The sequence below is a fragment of the Balaenoptera musculus genome, chromosome 2 (assembly GCF_009873245.2).
Source record: "Balaenoptera musculus isolate JJ_BM4_2016_0621 chromosome 2, mBalMus1.pri.v3, whole genome shotgun sequence".
Lineage (NCBI taxonomy): Eukaryota > Metazoa > Chordata > Mammalia > Artiodactyla > Balaenopteridae > Balaenoptera > Balaenoptera musculus.
In genome coordinates this window covers 27575904-27596264 of record NC_045786.1, presented here as the reverse complement: position 1 = coordinate 27596264, position 20361 = coordinate 27575904, and the positions used below count along the sequence as shown (strand labels likewise).

The window sequence follows — 20361 nt, the reverse complement described above, 5'->3', positions numbered from 1 at the left end:
CTGGACTAAAGATTTTATGATTTTATTCATTGACCTGAATCCTCTTTTAAACCATCGTATTACTTTTGGTTTCAGCCGATAGCCTCACCCTCATCTTCCCCTTTGTGGACGGGGACGGTAAAGCACATCGAAAATAATATTGATGTTATTTGAATGTGTTTTTGGTTTTTTTTTTTTTTTAGCCAAAAGGCCATAACAAAACACAGAAATACCTCTTAATCATTGTATTTGTAAATCACGCTTGGGAAATCACACTGGAGTTTGAAGATCAGTATCTAACACAGAATGCATCACTCCCTTTTTAAAAAAATTCGGCATCTAAAATTTTTCAGTAAATTCTAACATTTTATTTTCCTTGCAAGACGTAGATCTTGTGACTGTTTTTCTAAGCTTTTTTCCTTAAACCCATGGCATCAAATCTGTCTCTATAGTGCTGGTAGATAAAAGAAAAGCTTTTAAAATAGAATTTACGTGGTAAGCAATGCTTGTTTCTTGCTTTCCTGAGCCTCTTAAACTTTCCGCAGTTTCTTTACTAAAAAGCCCTCCGGTGTCGCCTGTGTCCCCACGCTGGACCTCCTCACCCGCGTCCCTGCCCTCTTGCCTGCCGCTGCTTGTGCCTCCCCGGTGACACCGTCTGTGCTTTCGCTGCTGTGGGACTAATTCAGCTCCTGATCGATGCTCAAGCTCTGAGTTGAAAGGTCATGTCTGTGGCAAAATGAATGTCGTCACTGTCTTACTGCTCCTCCTGCATAGCTGGATCTGAATATGCTCACTCCATGCTTGCAGTAGAAGCAGCGGAAGTTCATTTCCTAGTTGTCACCTAACTAGACCCCCTTGGGGTGGTGGGGACCCGGGGAGCAGTCGTCAGTGGGTCCTGACCAAGGTCGGTGCTCCCGCCCTGTGATGTTTCATGCGCCCTCAGGCAGGACGGGATTCTCCCACTTTATAATTCCAGGCTCCTCTGCTACAAAGCATGATTTTTCCAGGTGATAAAGATTTCTTACGTGTGTTGTTGAAAATTTGAAAACCAGAATAAGTCCAGGGAAAATTCCAAATGATCCATCCTGCTTCCCTTCAAGGGATTTTGAGATTATTACGCGACCCTTTACATTTAGGTTTTTATTCATACGAGTTTCTCGGAGCCGGGCTCACAGTTGTAAAGTGGGCAATGCCTGTCTGTGACTGGGCCAGGGCCGTCCTTACAAGGTGGGTGGAAGTGATGCTCTGAGGGCCTAAGTAGGGTGTCTTGTTCTGGTTCATGAAGGATGGTCAGGCGGTGGTCAGGATGAGCTTCCCCAGGCCTGCTCAGTGAGATCCTGGAGCTGGGGGGACAGAAGGCCGGGCTGGCGTGTTGAAGTCTCTGGGTTTCTCCCAGGGTTGTGTGTGTTAAGCCACAGTGAGGTTGAGGCTCTTAGGAGGCCTGGGTTCGGGCTGGACCTCGGCTGGGCCGGACACTTACAAGAAGTGGGGCAGCAGGCAGGACCGTGCTGGGGGAGGGGCCTGAGGTGGCCAGAATGTCCCCAGGGCCTAGGGTGAGGACCCCGAGGTGGCCTCATGTGGTCAGCTGTCACATCCTCTGGACACTTAACCGCTGTCCTCTTGTCACCTACTCCTTGTCAGCCTGTGTGCTGAGCTTACAGACATGTCACCCGAAACAGATGCCGGGGGATTTAATGCCTCGTAAGGTCCCGGCATCTCTGGGGCAGAGTTAACGCCTCAGGGCAGGTTTTTAGGGACTCCACAGGGTGAGGCTGTGCATTGCATCTACTCCTCAGAACCAGCACGCTCGTCCCCTTCAGAACCACAGCTGAAGCGACCTCGGTGCTGCCCGGGCCCCGGGAGGTGGCCGTGGCTGCAGCTCTGCTGGTGGCCCTGAATTACGTCGGTGTGGGTGGCTCAGCGTCGCTCCCAGGACCTCGGGCTTGCGTCCTGGACAGGGTTTTCCCCGGGCCCCCAGTGTCCCTCCCGTTTTCTTGGAGATCAGAGGAAAAGCAGGGGAGTGATGGTGTCCAGAGGGTGGAGAGCACCTGCAGGTGTAGAACCGCCGTCAGATTTCAAGGTGCCGGCGCCCCTGTCCGCCCCGTACGCCATGTGCCCCCTGACCCAGAGTGTCCCGGGGGCGGGGGTTCAGACAGCCCAGGAGTCCATCTAACTGTGGGGCTCACGTCCGGATCCGGGCGGCCCTGCAGTGGTCCTGAGCTGCGCTGGGGCAGAGGAGGGTCCGTGTGGGGACTGGGAGCCAGGCCGGGTGGAGGGAGCGAGAGGCAGGTGAGCAACCCCCTGGAGCCCCTCACCTTCCTCCCGGCCACTCCCTGGACTAACCCCCCGCGGGTCCTCCATCCACGCGTGCTTGGGCTGCAGCCCTCCGAAACCCGGCCTGTTTGGGACTCTAGGGAATGGATGGGGAGAAGAGTAGGGGGTGGGCAGGGCGCACAGCCCTCTGGGAGGCCTGGGTCCATCCTGCCTGTGAATTTTCCTGCAGAAGGCACCCCGAGGTGGTTTTAGGCGGGAGGAACAAAGACGGACGGGGCGGAGGCCCATCGCGCACGCGTTCTGCTGAGCATCTGGCCGTGTTTGGAGCTGTGGCTTCAGGGACCCGGGTCAGTAATGAGCCACTTTGACTAACACTGAGGCGGGGGATCCGGACCCAGACCTGTGCTTGAGAAGGCCCGCTTCTCTGACATCTGAGCCAACAGTTTCACTGGGATCCCAACCAACTCGGGGCTCAGGGCACCCAGCGCTGCTCTGTGTGAGATTCACAGGGCCCCGAGGGGAGGGGGCTCCCCAAGCTCTGCCTTCAGGGCTGTGGCAGCTGGCACTGCGTCTCCTATGTGGGTCCCAGCAGACTGGCCCAGCCCCTAAGCTCTCCCCCAGCGCCCACCCCCAGTGGCTGCCCTCACCTCCTCCCAGATGCCAAGAAAGGGACAGGCTGTTTTCTCCAGCCCTAACCCAGCGCCGCCCCGGCCCCGCTCTGCTGCCCGCCTGCCTGGCCCCGTGGTGTGCCGGGTCAGGAACCCTCGCCTGAGCCTGCACCCCGGGGCCCCCAATTCTGAGTCTCCCCCCTGCACCCCATGTCCCCCCACTGCTGGGTCCCCTCTCCTGCAGCCCAGGCCCTCCACTTCTGAGTCTCTCCTCCTGCACCCCATGTCTCCCTAATTCTGAATCTCCCCTCCTGCACTCCATGTCCCCCCACTTCTGAGTCTCCCCTCGTGCACCACATATCCCCCCACTGCTGTGTCCCCCTCTTGCACCCCAGGCACCCCATTTCTGAGTCTCCCCTCCTGCACTCCATGTGCCCCCCTGCTGGGTCCTCCCTCTTGCACCCCATGTGCCCCCACTGCTAGGTCCCCCCTCCTGCACCCTGGGCCCCCCACTTCCGAGTCTCCCCTCCTGCACCCCATGTCCCCCCACTGCAGGGTTCCCCCTGCTGCACGCCAGGTGCCCCAATTTTGTGTTTCCCCTCCTGCACTCCATGTCCCCCCACTTCTGAGTCTCCCCTTCTGCACTCGAGGCCCCTCCTCTTCTCAGTCTCCCCTCCTCCACTCCATGTACCCCCACTGCTGGTTCCCTCCTACTGCACCCCTTGTCCCCCCAACTGCACTATACCCCCTCCTGCACCCCAGGCCCCCCACTTCTGGCTCTCCCCATCTGCACTCCATGTCCCCCCACTGCTGGTTTCCCCCTCCTGCACCACAGGCCCCCCACTTCTGAGTCTCCTCTCCTGCACTCGATGTCCCCCCACTGCTGTGTCCCCCCTCCTGCACCCCGGGCCCCCCACTTCCGAGTCTCTCCTCCTGCACTTCATGTCCCCCCACTGCTGGGTTCCCCCTTCTGCACCCCAGACACCCCACTTGAGTCTCCGCTCCTGCACCGCATGTCTCCCCACTGCTGGGTGCCCCCTCCTGCACCCCAGGCCCCCCACTTCTGAGTCTCCCCTCCTGCACCCCATGTACCCCCCTTCTAAGTCTCCCCTCCTACACTCCATGTCCCCCCACTGCTGAGTCCCCCCTCCTGCACCCCAGGCGCCCCACTTTTGTCACCCCTCCTGCACCCCATTTCTCCCCACTGCTGGGTCCCCCCTCCTGCACCTCAGGTGTCCCACTTCTGAATGTCCCCTCCTGCACCCCATGTCCCCCCACTGCTAGGTCCCCCCTCCAGCACTCTGTGCCCCCCAATTCTGTGTCTCCCCTCCTTCACTCCATGTCCCCCGACTGCTGCGTCCCCCCTGCTGCACCCCAGGCCCCCCACTTCCGTGTCTCCCCTCCTGCACTTCATGTCTCCCCACTGCTGGGTCCTGCCTCCTGCACCTCAGGGCCCCCACTTCTGACTTTCCCCTCCTGCACCCCATGTCTCCCCACTGCTATGTCCCCCCTCCTGCACCCTGGTCCCCCACTTCCGCGTCTCCCCTCCTGCACTTCATGTCCCCCCACTGCTGGGTCCCCCCTTCTGCACCCCAGGCGCCCCACTTTTGTGTCTCCCCTCCTGCACTCCATGTCCCCCACTGCTGGCCCCCCTCCTGCACCCCAGGTCCTCCACTTCTGAGTCTCCTGCACCCCGTGTCTACCCAATTCTGAGTCTCCCCTCCTGCACCCCATGTCCCCCCACTTCTGAGTCTCTGCTCCTGCACCGAATGTCTCCCCACCTCTGGGTCCCTCCTCCTGAACCCCAGGGCCCCCACTTCTGACTCTCCCCTCCTGCACTCCATGTCCTCCCACTGCTGGGTCCCCTCTCCTGCACTCTGGGCCCCCACTTCCGAGTGTCCCCTCCTGCACTTCATGTCCCCCCACTTCTAAGTCTCCCCTCCTGTACCCTATGTCCCCCCACTGCTAGGTCCCCCCTCCTGCACCCTGGGCCCCCCACTTCCGAGTGTCCCCTCCTGCACTCCATGTCCCCCACTGCTGGGCCCCCCTCCTGCACCCCAGGTCCCCCAACTGCTGGGTTCCCCCTGCTGCACCCCAGGTGCCCCACTTCTGAGTCTCTGCTCCTGCACTCCATGTCTCCCCACTGCTGGGTCCCCCCTCCTGCACCCTGGGCCCCCCACTTCCGAGTCACCCCTCCTGCACCCCATGTCCCCCCACTGCAGGGTTCCCCCTGCTGCACGCCAGGTGCCCCAATTTTGTGTTTCCCCTCCTGCACTCCATGTCCCCCCACTTCTGAGTCTCCCCTTCTGCACTCGAGGCCCCTCCTCTTCTCAGTCTCCCCTCCTCCACTCCATGTACCCCCACTGCTGGTTCCCTCCTACTGCACCCCTTGTCCCCCCAACTGCACTATACCCCCTCCTGCACCCCAGGCCCCCCACTTCTGGCTCTCCCCGTCTGCACTCCATGTCCCCCCACTGCTGGTTTCCCCCTCCTGCACCACAGGCCCCCCACTTCTGAGTCTCCTCTCCTGCACTCGATGTCCCCCCACTGCTGTGTCCCCCCTCCTGCACCCCGGGCCCCCCACTTCCGAGTCTCCTCCTGCACTTCATGTCCCCCCACTGCTGGGTTCCCCCTTCTGCACCCCAGGACCCCCACTTCTGAGTCTCCCCTCCTGCACCTCATGTCCCCCCACTGCAGGGTTCCCCCTGCTGCATGCCAGGCGCCCCAGTTTTGTGTTTCCCTCCTGCACTCCATGTCCCCCCATTTCTGAGTCTCCGCACTTGCACCGCATGTCTCCCTACTGCTCTGTACCCCCCTGCACCTCCGGCCCTCCATTTCTGAGTCTCCCCTCCTGCAACCCATGTCCCCCCCACTGCTAGGTACCCCCTCCTGCACTCCATGTCCCCCCACTTCTGGGTCTCCCCTTCTGCACTCGAGGCCCCCCCTCTTCTCAGTCTCCCCTCCTCCACTCTATGTACCCCCACTGCTGGGTCCCTCCTCCTGCACCCCATGTCCCCCTAACTGCTCTGTACCCCCTCCCGCACCCCAGGCCCCCCACTTCTGACTCCCTGTCTCCACTCCATGTCCCCCCACCGCTGGGCCCCCCATCCTGCACTCCACGTACCCCCACTGCTGGGTCTCCCCTCCTGCACCCCAGGCCCCCACTTCTGAGTCTACCCTCCTGCACCCCATGTCCCCCCTCTGCTGGGACCCCCTCCTGCACCCCAGGCCCCCCACTTCCGAGTCTCCCCTCCTGTACTTCATGTCCCCTCACTGCTGGGTGCCCCTCCTGCAACCCAGGCCCCCCACTTCTGTGTCTCCTCTCCTGCACCCCATGTCCCCCCACTGCTCTGTCCCCCCTGCACCCCCGGGCCCCACTTCTGAGTCTCTCCTCCTGCACCCCATGTCTCCCTAATTCTGAGTCTCCCCTCCTGCACTCCATGTGCCCTGACTGCTGGGTCCCCTCTCCTGCACCCTATGTCCCCCCACTGCTAGGTCCCCCCTCCTGCACCCTGGGCCCCCCACTTGCACGTCTTCCCTCCTGCACCCCAGGCCCCCCACTTCTGAGTCTCCCCTCCACCCCATGTCCCGCCACTGCTAGGTGCCGCCTCCTGCACCCTGGGCCCCCCACTTCTGTGTCTTCCCTCCTGCACTCCATGTCCCCCACTGCTGGGCCCCCCTCCTGCACCCCAGGTTCCCCCACTGCTGGGTTCCCCCTGCTGCACCCCAGGTGCCCCACTTCTGAGTCTCCCCTCCTGCACTCCATGTGCCCCCACTGCTGGGTCCCCCCTCCTGCACCCCAGGCGCCCCACTTTTGTGTCTCCCCTCCTGCACTCCATGTCCCCCACTGCTGACCCCCCTCCTGCACCCAGGTCCTCCACTTCTGAGTCTCTCCTCCTGCACCCTGTGTCTCCCCAATTCTGAGTCTCCCCTCCTACACCCCATGTCCCCCCACTTCTGAGTCTCCGCTCCTGCACCTAATGTCTCCCCACTGCTAGGTCCCGCCTCCTGCACCCCAGGGCCCCATTTCTGAGTTTCCCCTCCTGCACTCCATGTCCCTGCACTGCTGGGTTCTGCCTCCTGCACCCCAGGGCCCCACTTCTGAGTCTACTCTCCTGCACCCATATCTCCCCATGGCTGGGTCCCCCCTCCTGCACTCCATGTGCCCCCCTGCTGGGTCCCCGCTCTTGCACCCCATGTTCCTCCACTGATAGGTGCCCCCTCCTGCACCCTGGGCCCCCCACATCTGAGTCTCCCCTCCTGCACCCCAGGCCCCCCACTTCTGAATCTCCCCTCCTGCACCCCATGTCCCCCCACTGCTAGGTCCCCCGTCCTGCACTCTGAGCCCCACAATTCTGTGTCTCCCCTCCTTCACTCCATGTCCTCCGCCTGCTGTGTCGCCCCTCCTGCACCCCAGGCCCCCCACTTCTGTGTCTCCCATCCTGCACTTCATGTCCCCCCACGGCTGGGTCCCCCCTCCTGTACCTCTGGCCCCCACTGCTGGGTCCCCCCTGCTGCACCCCATATCCCCCCACTGCTGGGTTCCCCCTGCTGCACCCCAGTTGCCCCACCTTTGTGTCTCCCTTCCTGCGCTCCATGTCCCCCACTGCTGGGCCCCCCTCCTGCACCCCAGGCCCTCCACTTCTGAGTCTCTCCTCCTGCGCCCCATGTCTCCCCATTTCTGAGGCTCCCCGCCTGCTCCCCATGTCCCCCCACTGCTGGGTCCCCTCTCCTGCACTTCATGTCCCCCCACTGCTGGGTCCCCCCTCCTGCACCCCAGGCCCCCCACTTCTGAGTCTCCCCGCCTGCACTCCATGTCTCCCCACAGCTGGGTCCCCACTCCTGCACTCCAGGCCCCCCACTTCCGAGTCTCTCCTCCTGTACTTCATGTCCCCCCACGGTTGGGTCCCCCCTCCTGCACTCCATGTGCCCCCTTTCTGGGTCCCCCCTCTTGCATCCCAAGTTCCCCCAGTGCTAGGTCCCCCCTCCTGCACCCTGGGCCCCCCACATCCGAGTCTCCCCTCCTGCACCCCAGGCCCCCCACTTCTGAGTCTCCCGTCCTGCACCCCATGTCCCCCCACTGCTGGGTCCCCCCTCCTGCACCCCAGGCCCCCACTTCTGAGTCTCCCCTCCTGCACTCCATGTCCCCCACTGCTGTGTCCCCCCTCCTGCACCCTGGGCCCCCCACTTCCGAGTCTCTCCTCCTGCACTTCATGTCCCCCCACTGCTGGGTTCCCCCTTCTGCACCCCAGGACCCCCACTTCTGAGTCTCCCCTCCTGCACCCCATGTCCCTCCACTGCAGGGATCCCCCTGCTGCACGCCAGGCACCCCAGTTTTGTGTTTCCCCTCCTGCACTCCATGTCCCCCCATTTCTGAGTCTCCGCACTTGCACTGCATGTCTCCCCACTGCTCTGTCCCCCCCTGCACCTCCGGCCCTCCACTTCTGAGTCTCCCCTCCTGCAACCCATGTCCCCCCACTGCTGGGTCCCCTCTCCTGCATACCATGTCCCCCCACTGCTGGGTCCCCACTCCTGCACCCCAGGTGCCCCACTTTTGTGTCATCCCTCCTCCACCCCATGTCTCCCCACGGCTGGGACCCCCTCCTGCACCTCAGGCCCCCCACTTCTGAGTCTCCCGTCCTGCACCCCATGTCCCCCCACTGCTGGGTCCCCCCTCCTGCACCCCAGGCCCCCACTTCTGAGTCTCCCCTCCTGCACTCCATGTCCCCCACTGCTGTGTCCCCCCTCCTGCACCCTGGGCCCCCCACTTCCGAGTCTCTCCTCCTGCACTTCATGTCCCCCCACTGCTGGGTTCCCCCTTCTGCACCCCAGGACCCCCACTTCTGAGTCTCCCCTCCTGCACCCCATGTCCCTCCACTGCAGGGATCCCCCTGCTGCACGCCAGGCACCCCAGTTTTGTGTTTCCCCTCCTGCACTCCATGTCCCCCCATTTCTGAGTCTCCGCACTTGCACTGCATGTCTCCCCACTGCTCTGTCCCCCCCTGCACCTCCGGCCCTCCACTTCTGAGTCTCCCCTCCTGCAACCCATGTCCCCCCACTGCTGGGTCCCCTCTCCTGCATACCATGTCCCCCCACTGCTGGGTCCCCACTCCTGCACCCCAGGTGCCCCACTTTTGTGTCATCCCTCCTCCACCCCATGTCTCCCCACGGCTGGGACCCCCTCCTGCACCTCAGGCCCCCCACTTCCGAGTCTCCCCTCCTGCACTTCATGTCCTCTCACTGCTGGGTGCCCCTCCTGCACCCCAGGCCCCCCACTTCTGTGTCTCCTCTCCTGCACCCCATGTCCCCCACTGCTCTGTCCCCCCTGCACCCCCGGCCCCCCACTTCTGAGTCTCTCCTCCTGCACCCCATGTCTCCCTAATTCTGAGTCTCCCCTCCTGCACTCCATGTGCCCTGACTGCTGGGTCCCCTCTCCTGCACCCTATGTCCCCCCACTGCTAGATCCCCCCTCCTGCACCCTGGGCCCCCCACTTGCACGTCTTCCCTCCTGCACCCCAGGCCCCCCACTTCTGAGTCTCCCCTCCACCCCATGTCCCCCCACTGCTAGGTGCCGCCTCCTGCACCCTGGGCCCCCCACTTCTGTGTCTTCCCTCCTGCACTCCATGTGCCCCACTGCTGGGCCCCCCTCCTGCACCCCAGGTTCCCCCACTGCTGGGTTCCCCCTGCTGCACCCCAGGTGCCCCACTTCTGAGTCTCCCCTCCTGCACTCCATGTGCCCCCACTGCTGGGTCCCCCCTCCTGCACCCCAGGCCCTCCACTTCTGAGTCTCTCCTCCTGCGCCCCATGTCTCCCCATTTCTGAGGCTCCCCGCCTGCTCCCCATGTCCCCCCACTGCTGGGTCCCCTCTCCTGCACTTCATGTCCCGCCACTGCTGGGTCCCCCCTCTTGCACCCTATGCTCCCCCACTGCCAGGTCCCCCCTCCTGCACCCTGGACCCCCCACTTCTGTGTCTTCCCTCCTGCACTCCATGTCCCCCACTGCTGGCCCCCCTCCTGCACCCCAGGTCCTCCACTTCTGAGTCTCTCCTCCTGCACCCCATGTCTCCCCAGTTCTGAGTCTCCCCTCCTGTACCCCATGTCCCCCCACTTCTGAGTCTCTGCTCCTGCACCGCGTGTCTCCCCACTGCTGGGTCCCTCCTCCTGCACCCCAGGGCCCCCACTTCTGACTCTCCCCTCCTGCACTCCATGTCCCCCCACTGCTATGTTCCCCCTCCTGCACCCCAGGACCCCCACTTCTAAGCCTCCCCTCCTGCACTCCATGTCCCCCCGCTGCTGGGTCCCCGCTGCTGCACCATGGGCCCCCCACGTCCGAGTCTCTCCTCCTGCACTTCATGTCCCCCCACTGCTGGGTCCCCCCTCCTGTACCTCTGGACCCCCACTGCTGGTTCCCAACAGCTGCACCCCATGTACCCCCACTGCTGGGTTCCCCCTGCTGCACCCCAGGTGCCCCACTTCTGAGTCTCCCCTCCTGCACTCCATGTTCCCCACTGCTGACCCCCCTCCTGCACCCCAGACACCCCAGTTCTGAGTCTCCCCTCCTGCACTCCATGTCCCCCCCACTGCTGGATCACCCCTCCTGCACCCCATGTCCCCCCACTGCTGGGCCCCCCCTCTTGCACTCCACGTAACCCCACGGCTGGGACCCCCTCCTGTACCCCACATCCCCCCACTGCTGGGTCTCCCCTCCTGCACTCCATATCCCCCCTCTGCTCTGTCCCCCTCTGCACCCCTGGGCCCCCACTTCTGCGTCTCCCCTCCTGCACCCCAGGTCCCCCACTTCTGTGTCCCCTTTGACCGCATGGATGCACGTTCCCTCTGACTCCGTACCCATCCTGCTTCAGGCTCTCCACAGCTCGCTGGGCTGTTGAAGGAGTGCGATAGCTACCCGGAGTTTTGTGTCCTCGTTTGCGTGGTGCCCGCCACTATTAGCAACAACGTCCCAGGCACAGACCTGAGCGTGGGCTGTGACAGCGGACTGAATGTTGTCATGGAAGTAAGAGCTTCTGTGTTTGCAGTCGTGGTTTGTTTCTTTGCCGCAAGAAGACAGCCCATCAGGTGGAACCCGTAGGGTCTGTCTTTCCCCCTCAAGGAGAAACGGAAGGGGGACCCCATCCGATCTTCCAGGACAAATGAGTCCAGTTTACCGTCAGCTCAAGTTTGCGTCACTTCCCACCCAGCTTCTCTTTCTCTGGGAGGGGGGGGGTGAGCCCGGGGGGTGAGCCCACCTTTGCCGACTAAAAATAGGCTGTTCCATGGGTGCTCTGGGTGATCCCTGTTCCTGCACCCCCTAGACCAGAGGCCTGAGGTGCCTTCCAGTGTGGTGAGGCTGCTGCCAGGTCCCCAGGTGACGAGCTGGCCACGTGGTCCGCTGGAGGAGACGGGACATGGAGCAGGTTGGGGCGGGGGAGTGTAGACGGTCCTGAGGGGCGTGAGAGTCCAGCCGCCTACGGGCCACGGGGAGGAGATGCCCTTCCTTGTAGTGTGAGGGCGCTGCCCTCGGGGGCTTCACCCGCAGCCCCTCCCCTCCGCATCCGAGTGGGGGTCCAGCAGCTCAGGTGTCACCCGCGCTCTGTCTGCGGGGCCAGCGCCTCCGAGCCCCGCCCACCCGGCTTCTGCTCTGGGGCGTGTCCTGCCCCATCAAGCCCCCCCCTCCCCCCCACAGAGGTTCAGAGCCCTCTGTGCTGGAGGGTTCTCGCGCTCAGCTGGGCACAGACCGCTGGGAAAGAGCGGTTCAGTGCAGGCTCTGACTGCAAGGCGGGGAGGCCGTCACCAGGACCTCCGCCATCCAGGCCGACGGGCACGTCTGGGCATTCTGCTCCCCAGGATGGGGGCTCCGCGGGCCCAGCACTTAGCCTCCCCGCTTCCATCAGGTAGCCCCGGCCATAGATGCTGGTGGGGGCGGGCATCCCCCCCACTCCTCCGCAGGGCGTTGTCTGCACCTCCAGACGCCCGCCCTCACTGTCACCCTCCCGCGCCTACCTGGCACGTGTCACCCGCCACCCGGCCTCACCAGCCGCCTGCGCCTTGTGGATGGGAACCCCCAAGGGGGTGCGTAACTGGACGCCGAGGTGTCCTTGTGCCCGAGCCCATGCGCTCTTTCCCATCTTAACGCCCTTCCAAGCGCCACCTCATCTTTTCACATTGGGCTTTATGTTTACAACACCCACGTGGCAAAATGTGAGCAGTTCTGGGACTTTGAATAACTTGAGGATTTTCCTCCAGTGGAGAATTCCCGGGGATTTTTCTTGGGGAATCCTCTGTCCCCGCCAGAGGGCGCCAGCGCTGGGCGACAGGGGATGTTCCCGCAGCGGCCGTGGCGGCAGGGCTGGTCCGGGGCGGGCAGGGGCGTCGGCCCTCCTGGATGCCCTCCTCTCATCCTAGAAGTCAGAGCCAGCCGGCCCTGTACCACCCACCAGGGACTGGGGCGCGCGGTCCTGCGGCCTCTTCCGTGCCAGCCCTGCTCTCGGTAATTGGATGAGACGCTGCCGGGAGGACTTGCTATTTTTAGATCAAGTGAACTCAAGCCTCAGACACAACCTGGGTGAATGAGAGAGTTGACAGGCGTTTAAGCGCCTGGCTCCCCGGGGCTCCCAGCCGCCCAGGCCGTGTCAGCTGTCAGGTGCCCGCAGTGGCTTCCTCTTCACCGTCTGAGTCGGGCCGAGACGCAGGTACTCGCCTCGCAGGAGAGGGGCTTTGCCCTTAGGTGGTTACAGAGCTGCTCTCTGCGTTAGTGACGGTGACTCTCCGCCTTCAGTGTCAGACTGGGTCAGGAAAGGAACCCACGTGACCTGCAGCCCTGGGAGGGGCCTGTGCACCCCCCAGCCCTGAATTCCTCTGAGACAAAGACCAGGCAGGGAGGTTTAAGTGCTTGAAGGCCACGTAAAGGAGCCCGTGGAAACCCTCCCGCCCCCTTGTGACCCCCACACTGCCGGGCACCCGCATCCCCGCCTAAGTACCGGGAAGACAAGATGGGTCGCCTTGATGCGATTTCTTCTTCCCATCTTGGCTCCTGGAGAACGCGGAGCTGCCCACCGGCTGAAGCACGCACTGAATTTTGATTAAATCAATCTAACTCTTTGGGGAGGGTGATGACCCATCAAACACATTGAAAGTATAGTCAGGAATGATGGAAGGGAGCCTGTGTTTGTTCATCAAAGCGCTCCTTCACGTTTAACCCGAGGCACTGGAGTGAGGACCTCCCACTGGCGGTGTTATACTTTGGTGCACAAACCTCTTTTCCCCGAAACGTGACCCCTGGTCTCCCAAGCCCCCACCCCCACCCCCCATTTAAGATTTCACTCTGGACGCAGAGCTGTTCGGACGGATTTAGGGAACCCTGTACCGTTACCCGTGACTGGCTGAAGGATGGGGCAGGATGCTGCCTGCTTTTCTTTCTTTCGTTGTCGGACACTTACTGAGCGCTGACTGTGCGATTCCCGTCGTCATGGGATTTGCAGTCTAGCGAGGAAGGCACCCCACCCCCGAATCAGAGAATTACTCAGTTGCAGAAACCTGTACTGTGGTGACTCCTGTGGAGAGAGGCCTCGAGGTGTCACCAGAGCCCCTGGCAGAGGGGACCTGCAGTCCTGGCGACCACGCATCCTGGATTTCATTCCTACATAAGGGCTCTGTCTCAGGTTCCAGGCACGAGGCCCTGGGTGTCTTTGGGGGCCGCAGTCCAGCCCCCACAAGCAGGCCGTGAGAGGCCCCTGGGGCGGGGGGACTGGTGTGATGCTTCTGAAGCGCTGAGCGAGGCCAGATGCGGACACGAGCGTGTGTGGTGGACAGACCAGGGCAGCGGCCTTGCAGGCTCCCCTGAGAGAGGACGGCGGCTGGACGGGTTTCTGTGTCCCCGAGGGCCCGGTGCAGGCGTTTCCTGGTGGGGGGGGGCGGACGGCCATCTGTGTATCGGCGAGTCTTCCGGGGGCAGGTCTGGAACCATCGTCCGGCTCTGGGGAGAGGTGCCCCACGGGAGGTAGTCCAGGGATAGACTGAGGACAGCCAGATCCAAGCGTCCTCGGGGCTTTCCAGGAGAAAATAAAGCAAGGGATTTGCCCGCTGCCCGAGCCCGACAAGCCCGGCAGCGCAGCCCCGCGAGGCCGCGGGCAGAGGGCACGGGGGCCCCAGCGCACCGACCGAGGTCAGGGCCGGGCTGTGGGGTGGTGTCCCACGTGGCCTGACCGTGTCCTTCTGTGCAGACGTGTGACCGCATCAAGCAGTCGGCCAGCGGGACCAAGCGCCGCGTCTTCATCATCGAGACCATGGGGGGCTACTGCGGCTACCTGGCCAACATGGGGGCGCTGGCTGCTGGCGCCGATGCCGCCTACATCTTCGAGGAGCCTTTCGACATCCGGGACCTGCAGGTACGCGGACACAGGGCCGGGGGTGCTGCCGCCTGATGGGTCGACAGAGGCGCTGGTGATGCGCCAGGTTCGGGCACCCGCCCCCCACCTCCTTGTTCCCTGACTGCACTCACGCCAGTGACGCGTTAGGGCTCTGTCCGCAGTGACAGGGTAACAGCAGGAACAGACACATTTCAGGGCACCTGCTGCTCTTTAACCCAAGCTTGTAAGTTTCTGTCTCTTACACTCTTGTCTATGAAGCAGTTATCGCCCTTCCTGGGAAGGCCCCACACCCACAGGGACGCGGACGTGTTCAGGGGGCCCGGTGCTTTGCCGGCTGATGGCTACGGATGTCCAGGCTGTGGGGTACACACAATGGCCAGAGCTCGGGTGTCCCTGTGGGGCTGAGTGGGGCGAAATTTGCAGCAGCTGGAGGACAGCACCCCTGCCCGGAGGAGCCCCTCGTCCCCTGGGACCGCAGGACGTAATGAGGGTTGCCCGGCGCCCACTGGGGAGGCTTGACCAGGCAGGGATGCAGCAAAGTAGGTGTTTTCAGCTAAAGCCAGGACAGGAAATACACTCGCTACCTGCAGCGTGCTTCTTTCTAAACATGTTTGCTTTTGTGTCACTCTCTCCCTTTCTTGCACATTTTCTTTCTCAAGACACAGTAGTCCTTCCTTAGAAAATTTGTGCACCGATTTGAGTCTCTAGGTTTCTCCTGGCCTGAAAATGCTTGGTAGGCAGTTTTGCGAGTTTCTGTATAGTCAGGTAACAGGTATTTTCCTCTGAGATAGAAAACACTGTCATGGAAATGGATAAGGAGCAGTGGAGGAAAGTATCAGCTCTAGGCGAGTACATGGAATACACACACTGATGTGTTCAAGGGAAACCGTTCATCTGGGCGTCTCCCATGGACGCCATGCGTGGCACTGACTCAGTGACACCCCCCTCCCCCTGCCGTGGCCGTGGGCTGCTGGGTTACAGGTTCCCTGGCGTTTGTCACTAGCTGATACGTCACTCGTCTGCTGTCCTCTCCGCTACGAGGTGAACTCGGAGCAGCTGCCCCGACTTCCCCGCTGCCACTGTCACAGGGCTGGACAGTACCCGGCACACAGTAGGCACTTAATAAAAGTGTCCTGTCTAAGGGAACACTCTTTCCTAGTCCAACGTGGAGCACCTGACGGAGAAGATGAAGACCACCATCCAGAGGGGACTCGTGCTCAGGTAAGGGGCCTCTGGCTGCCCCCAGCTGAGCCCCGGCTGCTCAGAAAGAACCCGCTTCGCCTAACCCCCCGCGAGCGGCCACTTCTCTGCACGATCTCGCTCTGAATCCTGCAGAAATGAGCGGAGTCACTGTGCTGCTTTGTGTTCAGACTTGCAGGCATTTAAATAATTGGACGGTAATTTTTAAAAATTCATTTTTGCTGTGTAGTCAGTTTTCTTGTTTAAGATTCTGCAAGTCATTTCTTTAACTAAGCCGCTGACCTTGATAGAGAAGGCCGTGTGCAGCGGCGGGCAGGATGGGAGCAAGCTGCCGTGTGTTTCAGGAACGAGAGCTGCAGTGAGAACTACACCACCGACTTCATCTACCAGCTCTACTCAGAGGAGGGCAAGGGGGTGTTCGACTGCAGGAAGAACGTGCTGGGTCACATGCAGCAGGTGGGCTGCGGGCTAGGGAGGCGGCCAGATGCCTGTGACTTTTCTCAGATGGGTGTCCTATTTTAGCCATTTTGGAAAAAAATGTGTATTCATGGGTAAATTCCAAGATGATTAAAATCAACATCTGAACTGTGTTATTGTTACACCAGATATCACCAGCCTCAGGAATCCTTTCCACTGTTTGTGGTATTTGGGCAGATGGGCTTTTTAAGGAAAGCCATCTACTTTCATATAAATAGTGACACCAGTTGAGTGGACAGACATTCAAATTAAGTACTTGATTCAGTATCAGGCCTTATTACCCATTTCAATTGGAATCTCAGACAGATGATACTTCTTTGAGATTTGCATCAAATTGGAGCGATTTGGGAAGAATCTTGGGGTACACATGTAAATGCACCCAGACGACAAGGCAGGCGGCGGGCGTGGAGGGACCCGGTCCCCTGACGGCAGGCCTGTCCATCACCACCGCTCAGTCCTGTGTCTTAGGAACTTGTAGCCCAGGGCCCATTAATGCACTGAATCCCCTGAAACTACATGATGGACTGACTGGTGGGCGCGTGTGCGCCTTTGTGAAAGCGAGCCCACAGAGTTGATCAGATTCTTAAAGGAACTGTGACCACCCCTCCCCACCCCCGTAACCTACCCCAAAACAAGGTTAAGGAATCCTGCTGAAGATTCTAAACAAAGATGCTTGTTGACCAGTTGGTTGATTAAAAGCCTCCTCCTTCGGGGAAGCACTGAGATGCCTGATGGGCTGGGCTTTAACTGCAGGAGTTATGGGGTTTGTTTTGGTTTGTTTGGTCCCAGCCATATACAAGGAGATAGAAATATGCAACAAAAACCCCCCAAAACCCATATTTACAAATTTGAGTCTCTCAGAAATGTGATGTGAATTTTGTTAAATAGTCATTTTAGTTTCTATTCCATTTAAAAAAACTAACAGTCAGAAAGGTGTCGCTGTGTAACTAACATTCAGGTACTTCTAACCACCAACAGGGTGGGGCGCCTTCTCCATTTGATAGAAACTTTGGAACCAAAATTTCCGCCCGAGCCATGCAGTGGATCAGCACGAAGCTGAAGGAGTCTGCGGGGAGAGGTACCAAGTGGGCAGCGGGGCGGCCGCAGCGCTGGGGGGGCCGTGCTCCAGGCCCCGGTTTCTCCCTGGCTTCCACCCGGCCTGGGACTGCACGGGACAGAACCAGCTCTCACTCAACTCTGCGGCTGCTGCTTAAGGCTCAGGTTATAATTAGGAATAAAAGTAATTAATGAAACAAAATGCTCATTACTGAGGGAGGCATTCCAGTCATGTGGTAACATCTGTCTTCCTTTAATGGAAGACTGCCAGCTCGTGAGGGCTCCGCCAGCAAGGCCCCAGATGGGAGCTTTCCTGGCTGTGTTTCTTTGCCTCGTGGACGCTCTGAACTGGCTTTTACTTAAGATACTTGGCTTCTTCTTTGACTCCTTACGGCCTCTCTTTTTGGAGAAAATGACGGAGGATGGGGAGGTGCCTGGACTATGTCCTCCTTGGCAGGTCCTCCCCTCCACGTTTGACTCCGTACCACTGGCAGCAACGTTGGGATTTGGTGATGTCACTCCCCGGCTCTCCTTCAGGGTTTCTCTTTGTAGGATTAAACCTTCAAAGGCTCTGGTTTTGTGGTTTAGGTGAGAGAAGCAGAGTGCGTTTCCCTGACCTGCCTCTGATGCAGCTGTAGGGCCGGCTTCTGAGACCATCGCTGGGGCCCACCTTTGCCCTCCTGCCACCCGGCTGGACCAGGGCCTCTGGGTCCCGCCCTGACCCGGGAGTGGGCCGGTTCTCCAGACCAGTCTCACCCACCACAGGCTCGCCTGTGGGGCGCGATCCCCTCCCTCCCTGGGCCACGCCCGATGGACCCGTCACCTTTGAAGTATTGCTGTGACGCTGGGTGGGACTGAGACAGGCCCCCCCACCCCCGTGGCTGTAAGTGGCTAAACCTCTAGGTTATGAGGGAAGCGCCAGGCCCTTCCTGCCGATGGATCATTCTTGTTTATTCTGTTACTGCTTCATGTTATCTGATGATTTCTTGTTTTGTCTATATCATTTCTTAGGATTTAAAAATATTTTGATTATTTTAGAGGAATTTTTAGTATTTTATAAGGAAGTTCATATTTTATATTCTGTCGAAGTCACATGTTGCAGACGTGTCTCTCCCATTTGTGCCAAACCCTGTCATTTTCTGCAAGGTTATCTTTTAATGAGGTGCTCTTTTTTTAACATTCATTTTACTTTTTACATTTTTTTTTTGGCTGCACTGGGTCTCAGCTGCGGCACGTGGGATCTTTCGTTGTGGCACGCGGGCTTCTCTCTAGTTGTGGCGTGCGGGTTCTCTCTAGTTGTGACGCGTGGGTTCCAGGGTGCATGGGCTCTGTAGTTTGCAGCGCGCGGCACAAGCTCGGAAGTTGTGGTGCCTGGGCTTAGCTGCCACGTGGCGTGTGGGAACCTAGTTCCCCAACCAGGGATCGAACCCGTGTCCCCTGCATTGGAAGGCGGATTCTCTACCACTGGACCACCAGGGAAATCCCAAGTGCTCTTAATTTTAATGTACCCAATTTTTTTAACTTTGTCCTTGAAAATTTGAGCTTTTTGTGTTACTAAAATATTCACCTCTTACATTTAGTTCTTTAATCCACTTGAACTGATATGCAGTTTAAGGTGTAATATTTTCCATGTGTACAGTTGAGTGCCAGTCATTGAAAAATCCATTTTTTTTCCCCACCCTGCAGTATAAACTTCATCATAGATCAGGTATCCAAAAACATAAGGGACTATTTCTGGATTGTTAGGTTGATGTTTTGGCATTCAGTTACCGATCCACGCCAATGTTCCAGTTTTGTGAACAATTACTAATACCTAGTAGGGCAAGTCCTACCTGGGCCTTCTTCCAGTTTTGGCTATTCCTGGCCCTTTGTGTCAAGGTCCATCAATTATGTTGGATTTTTTTTGGGGGGGGGGGGTTACATTTAAATATAAATCATTTGGAGGAAGAATTGACATTTTTAAAGCATTGAACTTCTAGCTCATGAACATTTAATCTCCATATATTTAGGCCTTTTGTTATCTTATTAAAGCATTGTTTTACATAAAGATCTTGCATATCTTTTGATAAGTTTATTCCTGACTTAGTGATTTTAAAAATAAATTACTGTATGGGACTTCCCTGGTGGTGCAGTGGTTAAGAATCCCCCTACCAATGCAGGGGACACAGGTTCAATCCCTGGTCTGGGAAGTTCCCACATGCCGTGGAGCAACTAAGCCCGTGCGCCACGAGCCTGCACTCTAGATAGAGCCCGTGAGCCACAACTACTGAGCCCGAGCGCCTACAGCCCGTGCTTTGCAACAAGAGAAGCCACCACAATGAGAAGCCCACGTGCCACAACAAAGAGTAGCCCCTGCTCACTGCAACTAGGGAAAGCCTGCGAGCAGCAATGAAGACCCAATGTAACCAAAAATAAATAAATTTATTAAAAATATATATTATTGCAAATGGTATTAGTTTCTTATAGCTGTACAGAAATACAACTTTTTTTTACAACTCATTTTTGTACTCTGATTTTTGCAATCAGTAACTTTCTACACACTCTCTTAATTCTAGTAATTATTTGTAGATACATTTTTTTCTTTTGGTTTTTATTATCCACACATATGGCATCTGTATATGACCTTTTGGTTTTTTCCTTGATACTTTTTGTGGGTGTTTGTGTTCCCTCCAGAGAAATCCTGACATAGTGACAGCAGAACTCCTGTCTTGTTCTCGACCCTAATGGCACAAGGAATGCCTTCAATGTTTCATGACTGAGAATTCTTACTAATATTTAACTGAAGTCTTTCTTTCTGCAACTTATTTGCTAATGATCTTTGATAGTTACTGGATACCTCTGATGTTCATTAAGTAGTTTTCCAGTCGTGAAGGCTATAACACTTTTGAGTCGAATGAGACAGTCACTTGAATTTCCTTCAGCCGACTTGCTAGTGTTAAGCCCACCTTGCTTTCCTGGGGTGCGTCCCCGACACCCCCAGCTGTGCATGCTCTTCTCACTGCAGGCTGGCCCCATCCGCTCTGTCCCTGTCCATTGCGGGGGGTGGGCAGCCTTGTTCTAGCTTTTAAGAGGCCGGGGGGTTCCCCGGGGAGAGCATTTCTAAGGCAAGTTTTTTGATTTTTGGATGTTTGCTAAACCTCTACCTGCATCCCAGCTCTGCTTTCTGTGCGGGGAAAGCTGACGGCTGAATTTCTTCAGTGTTTATAGACCTGCTGGTGTTTGTTCCTTGAATCTTTTATTTTCCACGAAATTCTCAATTCATCTAAATTTTCAGAAAATTTACCGTGAAAATCTTCGTAATACCCTCTTTTCTTTTCAGTGCCTGCAGCACTTCGCCCTCCCTTCACTCCAGACCTTGGTTATTTGTGCCGTTACCTTGACTTCACCCCCTCATTTTCTTAC

The 20361-nt window shown here is 58.7% G+C and overlaps 1 protein-coding gene across 1 annotated transcript in view; it reads left to right on the top strand.

Moving 5' to 3' along the window:
• LOC118889002 (phosphofructokinase, platelet) overlaps positions 1 to 20361 on the top strand; it is a 73902-nt gene that overhangs the window by 52990 nt on the left and 551 nt on the right. The window contains exons 17-20 of the mRNA XM_036840550.1: positions 14080 to 14244; positions 15386 to 15447; positions 15771 to 15882; positions 16882 to 16981. Coding sequence (XP_036696445.1) covers positions 14080 to 14244; positions 15386 to 15447; positions 15771 to 15882; positions 16882 to 16981 — 439 coding nt within the window. The remainder of the gene's footprint in view (positions 1 to 14079; positions 14245 to 15385; positions 15448 to 15770; positions 15883 to 16881; positions 16982 to 20361) is intronic.